The sequence below is a fragment of the Bombus vosnesenskii genome, unplaced genomic scaffold (assembly GCF_011952255.1).
Source record: "Bombus vosnesenskii isolate JDL3184/JDL3185 unplaced genomic scaffold, Bvos_JDL3184-5_v1.1 scf7180000013270, whole genome shotgun sequence".
Lineage (NCBI taxonomy): Eukaryota > Metazoa > Arthropoda > Insecta > Hymenoptera > Apidae > Bombus > Bombus vosnesenskii.
Window position 1 is genome coordinate 1,584,720 of NW_022882928.1, and position 15,815 is coordinate 1,600,534.

Sequence of the window (15,815 nt, forward strand, 5' to 3'; positions counted from 1 at the left end):
ACTTCTATCACGGACTGTCGTATACACGTTGTTCACGGGGAAAACCGATCTCCGACAAGCTAACGAGGCATCTTTAGCGTCTCCGTGTGTTGCACTTCTACAGCGTCGTATCTGGTCAGCGTGCGTGCGTGCGTGCGTGCGTGCGTGCGTGCGAAGAAGAAGAAGGAAACGCGCGCGTCGTAAATCACCGATAATTTGCAAATTCGTGGCGAACAAATAGCGCATTCAGGGACAAAGATCGGGAGGAAGACAGAGGCAAAGAGGATACAACGTGCAGCGGAACCACGGAGAGAGGAAATTGCCTACTTTCTAAATAGATGTCGTCCATTTAGCGGAAATTATGTGGCGAGCGCGGTCTTCTAATATTTTTACCAAAATCCAGCTACGTAATTTGAACGACAAGCGATTACGAGAGGCACGCGAACCGCTTCACCGAACCGATAGACGTCGCCGCTTCGCGGCTCGCTCGCATCCTCAAACCTCTTTTCGACGAATCCGAACGACGTTGCGGTTCGACCGTTGTCCACCTACCGATCCTGCCGCCGCTATTATATCGGAAAGTGGCGGAATCCAAGATCGATGTCCAACGTCGGCCAAATGTTCCCTAGAACCTGTCATTTCGCGTCACGAGCATAACCGCCGACGTAATAGTCGCCGATCAAAGATGGCCGACACAATGGCCGCGAATTCCCGCGGGCACGGTCTGTTCTTTTCGAACGCCGACCTAAACGGTCGTCGTTCTTCCCGCTAAACGTTGACACGCGATTCCTCGCCGATGCAACGCCGGTACGGCGCGTCAGTCACACGGCGCGTTAAATACCATTTGCCTGCCCCCGATTCCAGTCCATCCTTTGTCCTCTACTTTTTGTCCGGATAAATATACCCTTTGAACTCGGTCAATTTCGTAAACCGGTTCGTACCCCTGTTCTCCTTTCAGCGCGTGACTTTCGAACGATTCTCGTCACTTACGAAACCGCTAACTAGTATCATCTACCTCGGCACGATAAATCGCCGCCCTTTCCAACCGACTCTTCCGTCTATTCTCTCTATCTATTCTCTCCTCGTTCGGCCAGACTTTTTCATGGTTTCGCGACCAACCGTACGTTTCCGTCCAGCTACTCGCACGTTCGTCTCGTACGAACGCGGGAATATAAACGCGCACGGCGAAACGGTGGTACGGGGCGTCAGTCAGTTAGTCAGTCAGTCAGTCAGTCAACGAGCGAGTCGTTTTCGTTAGACAGGGTGCATGCGTAATAAGGTAGTCGCGCTCTATCTCTCCCTTTTTTTCCAGTCCCTTCCCGCTTCGCCTCGTCTTCGGAATCCCTCCTACGATCCCTCGATACCACCCTACCTCGAGCGGTATACGAAGGAAGGCGGTGTGGCCGATTTGGCCGCTCCTTTCTCTACCGCCTCGACGAAATCCTCGCGCAAATACGCTGCCAGCCGCTCGCAACTGTTCGGGCTTATACGTGGGTAAACAACCGTTCCGTCCTCCGATGCAAATTAGATTGGAATTCGATACGACACGATCCACGTTACCAGGGGAAGAACTCGAGCACGCGCGCCGCTTTCGTTTCACCGCAGTTTCCAACGAGAAAACTAATTTCTCGCGACTGATCGTGTTGGTCGAAGCGGCTGAAACGGAAATTTTCCGCTCGCGGTCGAGTCGAATCGCGTCGACGAAACACGGCCTCTTCCTTGTTTCGTTGTACGACGACGCTTCGCCCGATGTCTGTCTATCGAACGAATTACCTTTCCTCTCGTCGTTACGCAGCTTTGTTCGCTGACAATGCCGAACCGCACCGGGGATGCTCGTGCAAACAGAAAAAGGTAAACGGTAAACTGTCAAGGGACGTGACGAGTAGTCGGAAACGCGATTGAAAAGATGCACGGCAACGCGTTTTAAAGGATCGACCGGTCGAAAGCCACGCCACACCGATCCAACCAATTTCCTCTCGTATCGCGTTTTAGTTTGCCGTTTCCACCACCAATTCATCGTTCGTCCTGTTCCTTTGAAAGAAATACCTTCCGAGAATTAGCGGTGGTCTTTACTGCCTCTACGCGGCAATGAATTCGCGAGGAATAAAGGTCGAGAGACGTAAAAGGAAAGGTAGTAACCGTTTCGACACTTTTACTGCACAGAGTTTTCCTGATGACGGGAAACGTTACGTACACGTGCACGCGGCTGGATGCACGCCACTCGCCAATGTTGCTTCGAATAGCGAAATTAAGTCCACCGTTACGGTCGAGCTAGGAGTCGCCCCGCGGGCCACTTCGCACGATCGATTAGCGCGCGTCGAATCGCAAAACAGAGATTTCCCGTCTCGAATAATCGAAAGAGCCGCTCTTCTTTCGTTCTCGTCCGTACTTGGTCGTCGGACGTTCTTTCGTTTTTCCAGTTCGCTCTACGAACGATGCAACGCGCCGCTGGTTCGTAGATCAAACGCGGTACGTAACGAATCCGCGTACGCGTTACGCGTTATCGCGGTCACTCGCATTTCGTGTGATCTCGATTATGATTGTTTACGATCGCTACTAAACCATCGATACGCAACGTGATCGCGAATGCCTAGCGCGTTCGATTTATTACGGTCGCCTTGCACGCTAAATACGACATTTTTACGTATTTCAACGTTTCCTCCCGTCGATCGAATTTTATCATCGTCGGAGTTTTTCGTTCCCCCGAGCCATCAATTTCCAGCTACGTGATACATCCCTTCGACGATTCGAGAGCGTGCTGCCATCTAGAAACGTGTCGTCAAAGCGAGACGTTCGTTCGAGAGGGATGATAAAAGGCGTTCTGTTACCCTTCTAAAGCGAACGTAATCGAGCGAATAGCCATAATCTTAGGTGTATACGGGCATGAAATAAAATGGTGGTCGCGCGACGACCGACGAAACCGAGCTAGAAAATCGGCAAACTATGGAAACGCAGAGGCGAAGAGAAGCTTCGGGAGGGTCTGGAACCGCCATCGGTTCTGCCATCCGACGATATTTCACGATATCTTCTGAGATTCTCGCAGGCCTGAGAGAAGACCCCCTATGGCCTGTTGGCTACACGAAAACATATACGTCACTGACGCGCATGGTTCGCGGCGATTCTGATGGATCCTGGGATTCGATGGGAACAAAAGAATGTTGGTTTAGCATGGAAGGCGTGTTTGTTATTCTGATGAGGTATAATGGGATGGATCTTGGGTGTTGATGCATGGCGCGTAGCAGGGTGCCAAGTCCAGAATCCCGTGGATCCAAATGGAGATCGGTACGGGCCCCGTAGGCTTCTTCGAGACCCCTGTAGACAGGGGCCGCAACACGTCCATCACGTGTCACGGTTATGTATTTAGACATATCTCACTACTATCTTCCATATCGTTCTTCCTCTCTTCTTCTCTTCCTCTCCCTTTCTCTCTTCCTCCCTCTTCGCTTCGCTCGTCTCCCGCCGGCTTCCTCGCCACCCTCCGCCACCCTCCGCCACCCTCTTCGCTCTCTTCCACTCCAACGTTTTCGTTTATCATTTTTCTTCCCCCCTTCTACGATCCTCGTATTCGTCTTCACTTGCTACCAGCTTATCGTTTCGTTCCTCTTCCTCTTTGGTCTCTTTTAATCGAAACGGGGACCCGTTATAAAAATACTACCTCGTCTCCGCGCGATTGCTATTCGCGAGTCGTGGGTACGTGGGCTGGAGAAATCACGCACGCGGTATATGTATATCCACGCGTACTCCTCGCGTCCTTAGATAATAGTAAATTAATGTCTGTCATCGAACCCCACCCTGCTTTCCCATTTCGATCGATCCACGTACCGTCCAACGAACTTGGTCGATTGGTTTTACCGCCGAGTCGGCTGGCAGCCAGTTTCTTTCGCAGGCAAGTGGTCGAAGCTGGACTCGGTCCCGGGCGAGTTGGCTCGCTATCGGGTCCATTCATCGTCTATAATATTTCAACGTTAATTTCCTAGATGGTGATGCATGACTCGCGTCAGTGTCATGCGTGCGCTCGTGAACACTCGTCATCATCGCGATCGTTTCTCTTGCCCGTCCCGTTTCTTCTCCTTTTCTTCTCCTTCCTCCTCTTCCATATCTCCGTCTGTTATTCCGAATAATCACGCACACGACACAGTGACTCTCTCGATCGCCGCTCGTTAATATCGCCTGCCGCGTGTAGTCGGTAGTCCCGGCTATCCACGCTGCTCAGGTAGTTCTCTGTCGATTGAATTTTTTATTGGCCTAACGTAGAAGCCTGTTCCGAACCGGTATGCCATTCGTCCTGCCGCTTCTTCTCCTTTCTGACGTTTACTCTAAACGTTCTCGATGTAGACGCCGCGGTAGGAAAAGGATCGTGCATAGTATCTGAACGAAAATGTTCGACTTGCGCCACCTCCGCATACGGCATATGCGAGGCAAGCGACCTTCAAACTTTTATTTCGTACAAAACATTACGAACACTTGTTAAAAAGACGAAACTCGCTGGAAGACTCGTGAATACAGACTACTTACGCCGTCGATTTCGGTTCGTCGGCTCGTTACTCGCCGTTTGTAACAGATTTCATCGATTTTACCATAAAATTGACGAAACCGTCAACGTCCTCGAGCTCTTTCGAGTAAAATTTCGCAGCGATCGTGGCGCGGCCTTCGAATTTCGGTACCATAGAGAACGAACATTCCGCGTACGCGTCCACCTCTACCTGGTCCGACAGTTTCAATTTCAGCTGCTCGTCCATTCCAGGTCCCTCGATCAAGAATCTACACTTCTTCAGTGGGATGGGCAGCGGATTTTGAAATTTCGCTGTCGCGTTTAGCGTCTTGCCAACTTCCGGCTCGTTCTCCAACTACGCAAACGATTTTAATTTACTTCGTCGTCGATTACGCGATAAACGTAGATAGGATAGAACGTAGAGAGCACCTACGTACCGTGATTTTAATGTCGGGTTTCCTCACGCGAAAGTCGTCTTGCGCGAAGTACTCGAAATTGGTGTCCTTGATGGTGGCCAGGCAGGAAATATTGAATGCGCACTGATTCAATAGTCGAGGCCCGTATTCCTCCCAGGATACATCCATACGCACTTCCTCGAGGACTCCAGGTCTCACCAGTCGATCGATATTTAATCTCTTCACTGGGTCGCCGACCCGTCCGGTGTACAGAACCGTCTCCACTCTTAAAATCACCGAGACCTCATACTCGTTGTAATTGCTTCTATTTTTAATCAGCAACACGACGCTGTAACAGGACGCATCTCGTGAGTATATGAGCTAAACGGAGAGTAAACGGAGCTAAGGAAAGGAACAAACGAGGAAATACCTGAAAGGTTGTCCGATCACGATATCGTCGCGTAACTCGAAGTTGAACATGACGTCGTTGAACTCCTCGTTCAGGTAATAACGACTAAACAACGACTGACTTTGACGCAACGCCTTCAACATGGCAGCCCGTTCTTCTTCCGACTCTGTGAAACGAAAACAAGGAACCGCGCGTTAAGACTTTAGCAAGAATCGAGGACTCGCTGGTCGCTCGCTCTTCGAAGGATCTCTTACTTTCTGGATACTTGTAGGTATGAGTGATATCTTCCCTCGCCCATCTACCGATCGCTTTCGTGCTAATAAATTGCCCGATGCTAGGTATCGAAAAAAAAAAAAAGAAGGTAAAACAAATGGACGTTATTCTATTTGCTGGAATCGAAACGACGAATCGATCGATCTTAAAGGAAGACTGTAACGCGTGAAATACTCACCCGTACACGTCCTTTCGAATCAGCTTTAAAGGTTGAGTCGGTCCGTTGTAACGCCAAAACACTTTATCCGCGTTGACCTCGGCGAAGAGGAAGGCATTGTCATAAGGTCGGAGAACCTCGCCTTTCTTCACAGCGGCGACGGAAGCCGGTCCGCAACGGTACGCGTCCTCGCTCAATTCTTGAGGAGTCGCATCGATCGCTTGCCAACCAGAATATTCCGGCGACAAGTCCAATCGAGTCATCCATACCTCGTTCCACACGTGGAAATTCCTACGAAATGACCGGATCGCAGTGAAAAACGATGGAACCGCGTGCGCGTATACGATCGATACGCGCTGCAACTACCTGAGTATACTTAGACGTAATACTTGCCATATCGAATCGCTGTTCATCTCCTCCATAACTTTCCCCTCGGCGTCGACGAAATAGTCGACGGTCAAGCTGCTTTGAGTGTCGTGAGCGCTCGCATAATTGGTTACCACGCGACAAGGTAGTCCCAGGGTACGGCAAACGGTGGCCAACACACCCGAGAATACCCAGCATTGACCATACTTGACCGGTTTCTTCGTCTTATAGTATTGTTGCAGGATCTTTTGCGAACCCAACCATTTGGTCGGTGGTGTACCACCTCCAAAATCGTCGGACCAGTTACCCATTACCGCGCCATTGTCGTCCGGCGAATTTACCTGTAACGCGGCAACTTTCCTTGAGTTTCGCGATCGACAGCGAAAAGACGTGTCAGACGAAGAAGTCGATTCGAGTACTCACAGCTGCCGACAGAATGCGAGATATAACGACAGGATCGTTTCTGCCGTGTATTCGAACTTTCCCAACTTGAATCATCAGATGCAGCGCGCAATCTAATATGTCCCGCTCGAACTGCGAATATTTCCAAACCGTTGGTCTCAGACGATTGTAGCTTCCACGCCATATCAAACCATCCTCAGCCATCACGTACTCCTGTCGCTGATCTTCCTCCTCCATGTACACCGCGTCCTCTGAAAAATCGTCAAAAGATCATTGTCCCGCGTATTCGAATGGTTGGCCCCGTTCATCGAAATCGAAATTCCCTACCTCTGCACCAGGGATTGAAAATTAGATAAAACGGTTGTTTCACCGTGTAACTAACGGCTCCGTCTAAATTCTTGTTCTTGGTGTCGATGTCTATCCTCCACTTGCCTATTATCGCGTCGGGAGCTGCAACGATCTGAGAAAGTGACAAAAGAAGAATCGCTGGTGTTAGGACCGCGCCGATGGAAAACGAACGAAAGACGATACGCCTTTGATCGCTTACCTTCAATCGAATAAAATTGTGTTGAATAGCGTCAATGGTGGCATGCCAGGGACCCTCGGACGGTTCTCCCGGATAAAGAACAGCCGTCGCAACGAGGGTTCCGTGCCCGTATAGCGGCCTCTCGACTCCGTCAACCGTGAAAATTATCGACATACCATCGATACTTGGCTCGTAATCTCTGGACAAAGTCAAGTGTAAGTAAAATTCTTGCCCCCGTCTAACGACCAGCCTAGATTTGTCGTCCTGTCTAGTCATCAAGTCGTATCTGGATGTTCTGTGATTGACTCCATTCTCCGCGATACACGGATCCACGTCTGCGATCGTCAACACTGGAACTCCAAAATCTTCCCCTGCGAGCAGAATACGAATACGATTTTTTTACCATTTTAACTTCGTTTACGACGCGACGCGACGGTTCCCACGTACGAAAACACGCTTTACATAACGATATTTCTGATTCTGCCGACATCCTGAAACGCTTGAGTAAATTCGCGCGTATGGCGAATTGCCAACGACGATAAAGATACGATCCAATGGAATAATTAAAATTAATTGCCCGGTCTTTTACCATTTGCGAGATATTGAAAGGAGGAACACCGCGCGTCGAAAGGTTCAAGATAGAAACTAGATCGCGAGGATGCGAACACTCACAGTAAAATCTGAATGGAAAGGGATTGGAACGGCGATCATTGAAAGACCGGTAACGATCGTAAAATCTATAAAACATCCTTCGAGGACTCGGGAATGCAAACTCGTCCCTCGAAAACGAACGAAAGACTGAATCCATCGGCGGATATCGCGCCGCGGTCCTTCGACCGCTCACAGTTCTATGAAATCACTGAGAGTGAGCGATCGCTCCCCGTTCTGGAAATAAGGAAGAAATTGCAATGCTGTATACTGTACATGACTGCACGGTACGGAACGGCGAGACGAGGTGCTCCGCTTTACGCGCCGCGCCGCCCTACACGTTGGGTGGGTTGCTATATTCTAGGAGATACGTCAAGGACTTTTCTGCATCGACGAACGCAACCATACATGGCGTCATCGATGAGTCTAGGTACCAGTCGGAGTCACCTACTCTTCATCCTATCGATTATTTCTCACAATTTACTCTGGTAATTACGAAACGAATTGTATATCAGATAATCTGTCGCGCCGTATTCCAAGAAAACGGATATCGAAGATCGCCAACAACATCTTTATATGGTCGAACGTGATCAAGATGTACGTGGAAAGCGGCTGATCCATACGCTCGAGTAGATTGACAAGGCCGGTGAAAAACTACGGATCGTCGAAAGAGTCATTACGCCGGTGTTGACACGTTTACCAGTTTTGGCGGCAATAATTGTCTCGTTTCCATGTATCGTACAATTACGAGAATCGATCGGTACGTTCAATTAGTATCGACGTCTCGCGTGTTTTCGTCTTAAATCGGTTTGCAAAAGCCGCGACTATTTGAAATTCAAGCCTTGACAAAGAAACTCGTCGACGCAATTAATTGCCATATTGCGAAAAGAAGTGGAAACGCGACTTGCTCGCACTGGCCGTCACCTATTTTCGTTGTCAGCGATTCGTTTGTCCTCGCACAATCGCGATTCCAAGCGAAAACGTTCCATAGAGTAAATAGACAAATATCGATCTTTACGACCGATTTTCTTTCGCGCGGCTAACTTTTAAGAAGCTTCACGCGGAGAGTTTTGCGAGATAGAAAAGGAGGGGTGTGTACGAAAACAACGTATCCATCGACAAATACGTATCACAGATACATCGAAAAGCTAGATAAGCGCGTGTTAAAGTAATACGCGGAAACATCTTTTCCAAATCTTTCCACCTCTTTTCATTTCTCTATCCTTTCTTCTTTTTCATCCTTTGATTTTTTATAAATTTTACTTTATTCGTTCTCTTGCAAATTTTTGGTACAGCCAAAGTTCCTTCGCACTTTTAAGTTTTTTCATTTTCGTCATGTACATTACTCTTCCTTATTGTTCGTTTATTTAATTTTCCTCTACGCTCTGTTTCTCTCCTTTCGCCAATTCTTCGCCCCTTTCTTATTATTTTTTTTTTATTTTTTCATCCTTTCACAGATTCTTGCTTGTTCGCTTGCAATTTCTATCGCTGCGACGCACGTGTATGTGTATGTGTGTGTGTGTGTCTGTGTCTGTACACAAGTCGGAGAATCGTAAGCTGCCTATACGTAATAACGGAGAATCGTTAGGAAAACACAGATGCAAGAACAAATTTATTTATCTACTGAAGTTTAATCTTCAAGATTACGTAGCTACTTACGATCGGTTAGTTTGGTAGTGAAAATTCCTCGGTTCAGTTACCTTTCTATTAACACCGTCGTACTTAATGTTATACCGGATCAATTAGAAATAAATATTGATCTATCGCATAATATATAATAACCCGACAGCCGGACAGCCGATCGCGTAAGAAATATCGTGTTAAACGATCAAATTACTCAAAGTATCTGTATATAGTGCAGCCGTCATACGATTACTTCAACCGGTTTCATACGAAATCGATGCTATTTTGGTGAGTTGGTAAGCGGCAAGAAATTATGGCATCTATATACCTAATGGTATTGTTTTCGATTAAAAATAACGCCACGAGGCAATCTGCTATGCACATGTATATATATATACATATAGTTAAGTAGACACAGATAAGTGTTCTAGAATGCAGATTATCCATAGCAACCGATGATGACGCGCGATGTCATGTATTCGATGCAACGTAAGAATAGAATTTTCATTCTCTAAACGATTTATCTCTTTTCCTTCGTACGATACTGAGAATTCAAGCCTACCACGATCGGGAATATTCATAATTTCCATAAAAATTGACTCAATTACTGGCAAACTATAATAAGTTTCAACGAAGATAGGACGAGCACATAGAACGCGTGGATTTGAGTTTCTATCGGTGCAAATATCGTAAAAAGTTATCAGCGCTAGAGGAAGCGAAGTTACACTTGTTAGAGAAGCGGCTGTAAATAATTAAGCAAAAGCCTGTGTGACGAGTTTTAGCACGTGCCGTAGTAGCTACGGCGATAAATAGCGGCTATGCATGTTCCTGGTGCAACAGGAACTTCCTCTCGTTTCATGCGAACAACGATATCCGTATAAGATTAACATTCTTCTTGGTATATACTGTACATGGCATTATTGCAGTTTCAAACGCGAGGCGACAGGAAGACGCATATTTTGAAGAAACGGGGAACATCCAACGTATGCTTATCGTATAACGAATTGCTCTGTTCGTTCGTTAATACTATGCGTTAATACTGGCTTTTATTTACTGCACGACGACATCGCGCGCAATTTTAATCCGCAAGGTAATCGCGTAAAAATGATTGGCTACGAAATATCGCCAGAAGAAGAGATAACTCGTACGGTCGGTTTTAAAATCAATCGAAGTAACGTTGGCGCGAATGAATTCGCGTTACATGACTTGCTATCTCACAATTAGAAATGCCAAGAAGATGAATCATAAATAGTTGAGTCTGCTTTCGATCTCGGAAAAAGCTCGGGTAATAATACAACTGTGCGTAATTGAGGCTGACGTCATGCCTCACAGAGGTCAGGGTGCCACTTGCGTAATTTTACTTTCATTCATGGCAGTGGTCACACCTCGAGGCCGTTAAACACACGTTGTAATGTCACATTCGTTTCTACCTTTTATCGATTCACAAATATCCACGGTCTCGAGAGGAGGGACGTTTTGTCCGTTTTACGTTGCACATTGCCGGATGAAAGAATTGCAATGGAAACGATAGGCAGCTAAAGAGTCACGACGAAAGTCTGCACGCGTAACAAGACTAACGAGACGTACATCGTCGAATAATTCGATTTGGGCCGACTGGCCGCGAAAGAAGCGAAAAGTGAGATTTCCCATCTGGCTGGCAAGACGAGTTTATTTTCTTTGGTGAAGTACTATCGACCAAATTTTCAAGCGCCGAGAGGAATTCACGTTGTTCGCGCGATTTCTGTTTGCTTGCTAATTTCCAACCGAACATATCTGTTGACTAAACTTTTGAAAAATATTTCTTCCAAGATTCTCTCGTAAATCTTCGCCTTGATCTTGAAACCATACCGAGCCGGTAAAACAGAAGCAACGCCGAGTTGCGTCGTTACATCGAAAAAGTAGTAACAGGAAGTTTTCGAAATTACGCAGTTGCCTAAAAACATGTAGCGGCTAATGACATCACCGCCGTAACGAACTCAAAGCAAACGTTTCGGTATAGCTCGGATGATTATGATAAGCGATGATCGAAACTATCGAAAGCACATTTCGCACGTATCGAAGATCGAGGAGCACCCTCGATACACTGGCTGGCTAGCACGTGCTTTCTTAAAATAGGTCTTAAGAATATGTATACAAAAAGAAAAGCGTCGCTCGTGCCAAGGACTAGAAACTTTGGAAATCCTTCGAGGATTGTTTCGAGCTGCGCTAGTTTCCGCCGTTATAACTACGTTAGATATAATAATAGAAGCACGATAAATCATCGGTTTCTGTCTAGATCGCGTTAACACGTTGCTATTTGTTCGAGCGTGGAATAAATCGATTCTCAGTAAATTGACTTACAAAATAGAACGAAATTCTACGAAGAACGATATTCTTCTAGAAACGTCATTTTTTTTTCTCACACGCGCCAAATCACAGGATTCTGATATCGTTTATCTAATATATATAGGAAAACATCAATCCTATCTGTGAATTACACGCGACAAGGTCATCAATCATGCAAGAAGGTTATCGCAGATTAACTTCTGCAAGTATAAAGTAAAAGGTATATTGTCCACATATGTTTACAATGATTTACAAGTATTAAAATGTATTTGTCATCGCGCGTTAAATTACAGAAATTCTCGCAAACGCATAGTTTGATCTACAGTTTGAGGCGATCGTTCCAATTGGAAATTATTTAACATGTAAACAGTGTTGATCGGGACTTACCAGAACTAGATGCAGCAGGTGGCCGTGGAAGACACTCCGGTTTTGTGCATAATGGCTTAAGGGGACTGTCCGTAACAGTTTCGGGTGTAAAAATTGCTCTAAATCGTGAAAAACAAGAACAAACCTTGCCCATTTTGTTCAATCTTGTACGGCGATAAATACGATATATTTTATTTAATTATTGTCTTCTGTTTTTGTCTGCCTTTCAAACTCAAAAGTTCATAGTATTTCCCATACTTTTGATGACATTTCCATGTCATTCCACTACGACACGCGATTTCGCTTCGATCGTTCAACAGTAGTACACCTCACGTTGAATTATCTTTACGAAACATAATTACCGACAACAGGTCATCTGATGCAATCGAAGAGAAATTTGGATCTTGCGGTACCAATCACTTATTCAGAGGACTCTGTTTCAATTCAGCTATTGACTCACTACCACGAAAAGTCTTCAGTATAAAAATTAAGAAATTTAGAAGAATTTTAAATTATATCTTAATCATCGAGATACACGATTAAAAGGCACAGAGAGTATGTTAAAACTCTGTAATGAAATGTCAATTTATTAACATTGAAATAATTGTCAAATATCGGTATAAGTTTGAAAAAGATTCAGAATTAAACAAGGAGTTACTGTATGATATCACGTCACAATTTAAGCTCCAACGCGGACTGATATAGACGACGCGCTCTGTCGATCTGCTCGCGAGTAAATGAAGGACTGTCAGAGACTCAGTTGGCATCATAAATGATGCAGACGACATGATCTCTCCCCAGATTCCGATCAATTTTTAGATGATCATGAATGCTAACGATCCCTTCGCATCTTTACCTAACCATCGTAGGTACTATTTACCTCTTTCTTTCATTTTCATTCATTCTAAATTACACTTACCCTTTCTGTTAGTAATAACATAAACATTATCTTAAAAGTATTGTAACTCATTTTTATTTATTTCGCTTGAACCTCGATTCTCGTTACAGGAAGATGAAGTCACATAAGTAAACTTTCGTTCCTCGAATTTCCTGAATGTTACATCTATTTAAAGACTATTACTTTTAAAGAGAAATATTGTTATTAGCATATTTTCTTCCTTATTTCATAAGAACTTGTTATAACATATGTAAAAATATTTATTTGCGACTATTATGCAGCCCACGATTTATAAATAAATATAAAACTTTTCTTTCAAGTATCACCATATTTATTTGACTCAAATTTTACAGAAGTGTATTTAAAATAATCGATTGTAATCGTTTCTGTACATAATATACTAAATATTAATTAGAAAGATCTAACATATTAATTCCATTCAAGTTCTGCTTCGGTACTGGAGCTCCTCTTTTGTTCTCTATTGTCTTCTATTTTAATAATAGTTTGCAAAATATCATCCACAAGTACATATAAATATCTGTACATATAATTGCCAGATTCATCCTAATACATAAAAGTTACGTTTTTAATTAATCTTAAACCGAATGTCTACAAAATATAAAAACATTATATCTTACTTCTTGCACTTCTAAATTCACAGTCGCGCGTCTCCTTATACCTTGAATATAAAATTTCATTCTCATATGACGTACTCCATCCTTTTCAAAGATAATATGACTGAAATATTATATGTAGTTAATAATAATATTAACTATAAAGAGAAACAGTAATAAGTACAAATATAACTTTACCTTATGTGACTTCTACGTCCACGTCTGCTCTCTTCTCCATATGCTTTTATTGGTTCTCCTAGGGCATCTGTTACTTTAGGATGTTTGATGCAGCGATCTAATGCTTTACTATATACGCTGTTTGGACTTTTATTGGAAAATAATTCGTCAAAAATCATATAAAACATGAAGGCAGTAATTCCTATACCACCAATTATTACACCTAAGTATCCAATAGATTTTGTATTTTCTTTAACTGTAATAAAAACAATATATTCAGGATGGTATTGGTTTTTATGCTTTATATGTCCATATATACATAGGAAATTTACCTACATCCGCAAATCCAACTTGTATTTTATTTTCATGTTCAACATAATCTGTTTTAGCAATTGATTTTTTCGTACAATATAATGCATTTTGTCGAAAATTAGAATTAATACTAAAATTAGAAAGAATGTATACATTTTTTAGACTAGAGACTGCTACAAGTCTTTTGTACGAAATGCAATTGATTACTCGTGTTGATGCCATCTCCTAAAATGATGATAAATACTCCTTGTACAAATGGAATAAATGTAAACAATAACTACTGCAAAGTATTGAACTACACTGTCCATACAGACTAATTCTATACAAAATTCTATCAATAGTAATAATGCAAAGTAACTGATAAAAGTAGTTAAAAAGTATTTAAATAAAATACAAAAGTGATATTTATAGTCTCACAATGATCAAATAACATTTAACATACGTTGCATGCTGTAAAAATAATATTTCTGAAACTATCACAAACATTGTACCAATTATCCTAGTAGATTTTGAAACCGTCTTTTAATAATTTATCATCTATTTTCTTTACCTATTTTACATACCTATGGATTAATAAGAAATATTTCATTTGTAAAAAATTGAAATAATTATGAATAAATATCAATAATGGTATTTTAATGATAGGTTACTTTAAACAACACTTTTAGAATCTGCTAGAAATGCTCATGTTTGGTTATTTCATCATCTATGTGAGAAATTGAGAAATGAAACAATGTTAGGTTATGAACTCGAAAAGACAAAACAACATAACCTATCTTACATATTAAAAGGAGTAAACAGTGCGGCTCTCTTTAAAGATCTTGTTTTAAGAGAAGCTATAAAATTCTGTTAACAGAAAAGTAGATAAAATTAGAAGACCTAATGAAGACTGCTCCACATCAAAGACTAGTTATGGTTGGAGATCGCGACGGGTAAATATTCATTTATAAATATATGATATGTCCAAAATTTTGTATTATATTCGTTAGTCTATTCACCGATTAAAATCTTGTAACAATTGCTTATTTAAACTTATAATTAACCTTACTTTTAGGCTAAAAGAGTTGCTACGTCGTCGATTAGTTGAATGTGGATGGAGAGATCAAGTAAAATTAATCTGCAAGGATTTAATAAAAGAACATGGTCATGATATTACTTATGATAAATTGCTTTCAATGGTTACAACTAAAGCAAGAACACTTGTTCCAGACTCTGTTAAAAAGGAACTCCTACAGAAAATAAAAAATCAACTGATTGCTCAAGAAGAAAAATTAAAAATGTAACAATAAGAAATTCATTACACTATCATACTATGGCCATACTGCAATAGCTGATAAATTTACACTAAGATTACAAATATATTATATTTACATATAAACTGATAGAAGTGCCTTGGTTGTCTAACTATATAAATATAAACCTATTTTGCCTTTAATTACATTTTACCATTTACGTAATTATATATAAAAAAAAAAACGGTTGTTTCAATTTAAGAAAGTATAAGAAATAATAAATGTTGCTTGGAAACTGTCAACAGAGATCAGTTCAAATAGATAGCTAGATCATTTTACAATGTTAAAAAAGTTAATCAAAAAATGCATCTCGACAAATCAGCCTCTAGCGGACAATGGCCGAACTATACACGAGAAACAAAATTTGTAACGGCGCGGCGATTAGTGAAGAGTAAAGATCGAAGGACATAAAAATTGTTTGAAAGGTGAATTACATATTGCAAATAAATTGTTCTTTCTTTGTATCGATTACAGAAACGATGATCGAGATACCATGAGCAGTTAGCAGCAATCAATAGTAACCAATAGCAACGATCTTACTAATTTTTTTCGAACTTCTTA

The 15,815-nt window shown here is 42.7% G+C and overlaps 3 protein-coding genes across 8 annotated transcripts; 1 reads left to right on the top strand and 2 right to left on the bottom strand.

Moving 5' to 3' along the window:
* Positions 1-3,141: 3,141 nt before the first annotated feature.
* LOC117231004 (annulin) lies at positions 3,142-12,419 on the bottom strand. 2 transcript variants are annotated; one of them, XM_033489021.1, is made up of 10 exons: positions 11,983-12,419; positions 7,021-7,370; positions 6,801-6,933; positions 6,495-6,724; positions 6,099-6,412; positions 5,727-5,996; positions 5,530-5,609; positions 5,297-5,441; positions 4,909-5,215; positions 3,142-4,826 (listed from the first exon to the last, which is right to left on the bottom strand). In XM_033489021.1, exons 1-10 carry the CDS (start codon positions 12,113-12,115, stop codon positions 4,521-4,523), a joined length of 2,268 nt encoding a protein of 755 aa, XP_033344912.1. In that variant the 5' UTR covers positions 12,116-12,419; the 3' UTR covers positions 3,142-4,520. The 2 variants fall into 2 exon arrangements, with proteins under 2 accessions (XP_033344912.1, XP_033344911.1); XM_033489020.1 differs by lacking the exon at positions 11,983-12,419 and adding an exon at positions 7,672-7,896.
* A 754-nt stretch (positions 12,420-13,173) lies between these two features.
* LOC117231010 (mitochondrial import inner membrane translocase subunit Tim21) lies at positions 13,174-15,371 on the bottom strand. Of its 5 annotated transcripts, XM_033489036.1 has the most exons (6): positions 15,011-15,144; positions 14,405-14,525; positions 13,983-14,187; positions 13,672-13,906; positions 13,498-13,597; positions 13,281-13,423 (listed from the first exon to the last, which is right to left on the bottom strand). In XM_033489036.1, the coding sequence occupies exons 3-6, from the start codon at positions 14,182-14,184 to the stop codon at positions 13,289-13,291; spliced, it is 672 nt and encodes a 223-aa protein (XP_033344927.1). In that variant the 5' UTR covers positions 14,185-14,187; positions 14,405-14,525; positions 15,011-15,144; the 3' UTR covers positions 13,281-13,288. The 5 variants fall into 5 exon arrangements, with proteins under 5 accessions (XP_033344929.1, XP_033344927.1, XP_033344925.1 ...); XM_033489034.1 differs by lacking the exon at positions 14,405-14,525 and having other exon boundaries at positions 15,011-15,371; XM_033489035.1 differs by lacking the exons at positions 14,405-14,525; positions 15,011-15,144 and adding an exon at positions 14,744-14,807.
* Positions 14,752-15,529, top strand: LOC117231013 (transcription and mRNA export factor ENY2). The gene is made up of 2 exons (XM_033489041.1): positions 14,752-14,894; positions 15,017-15,529. The coding sequence occupies exons 1-2, from the start codon at positions 14,845-14,847 to the stop codon at positions 15,243-15,245; spliced, it is 279 nt and encodes a 92-aa protein (XP_033344932.1). The 5' UTR covers positions 14,752-14,844; the 3' UTR covers positions 15,246-15,529.
* The last annotated feature ends 286 nt before the right edge of the window (positions 15,530-15,815 follow it).

What these genes read in the sequence shown, in the direction of transcription:
- LOC117231004 (XM_033489020.1), bottom strand. Translation starts at nt 7,807, where the DNA reads ATGGATTCAGTCTTTCGTTCGTTTTCGAGGGACGAGTTTGCATTCCCG. An exon ending in CTCGCATTCTGTCGGCAGCT is followed by an intron (nt 6,413 to 6,494) that starts GTGAGTACTCGA and finishes GCCGCGTTACAG; the next exon opens with GTAAATTCGCCGGACGACAA. An exon ending in AACCCGACATTAAAATCACG is followed by an intron (nt 4,827 to 4,908) that starts GTACGTAGGTGC and finishes TCGTTTGCGTAG; the next exon opens with TTGGAGAACGAGCCGGAAGT.
- LOC117231010 (XM_033489038.1), bottom strand. Translation starts at nt 14,184, where the DNA reads ATGGCATCAACACGAGTAATCAATTGCATTTCGTACAAAAGACTTGTA. An exon ending in AGTTGGATTTGCGGATGTAG is followed by an intron (nt 13,907 to 13,982) that starts GTAAATTTCCTA and finishes TTTTTATTACAG; the next exon opens with TTAAAGAAAATACAAAATCT. An exon ending in GGACGTAGAAGTCACATAAG is followed by an intron (nt 13,598 to 13,671) that starts GTAAAGTTATAT and finishes ATAATATTTCAG; the next exon opens with TCATATTATCTTTGAAAAGG.
- LOC117231013 (XM_033489041.1), top strand. Translation starts at nt 14,845, where the DNA reads ATGAAGACTGCTCCACATCAAAGACTAGTTATGGTTGGAGATCGCGAC. An exon ending in ATGGTTGGAGATCGCGACGG is followed by an intron (nt 14,895 to 15,016) that starts GTAAATATTCAT and finishes CCTTACTTTTAG; the next exon opens with GCTAAAAGAGTTGCTACGTC.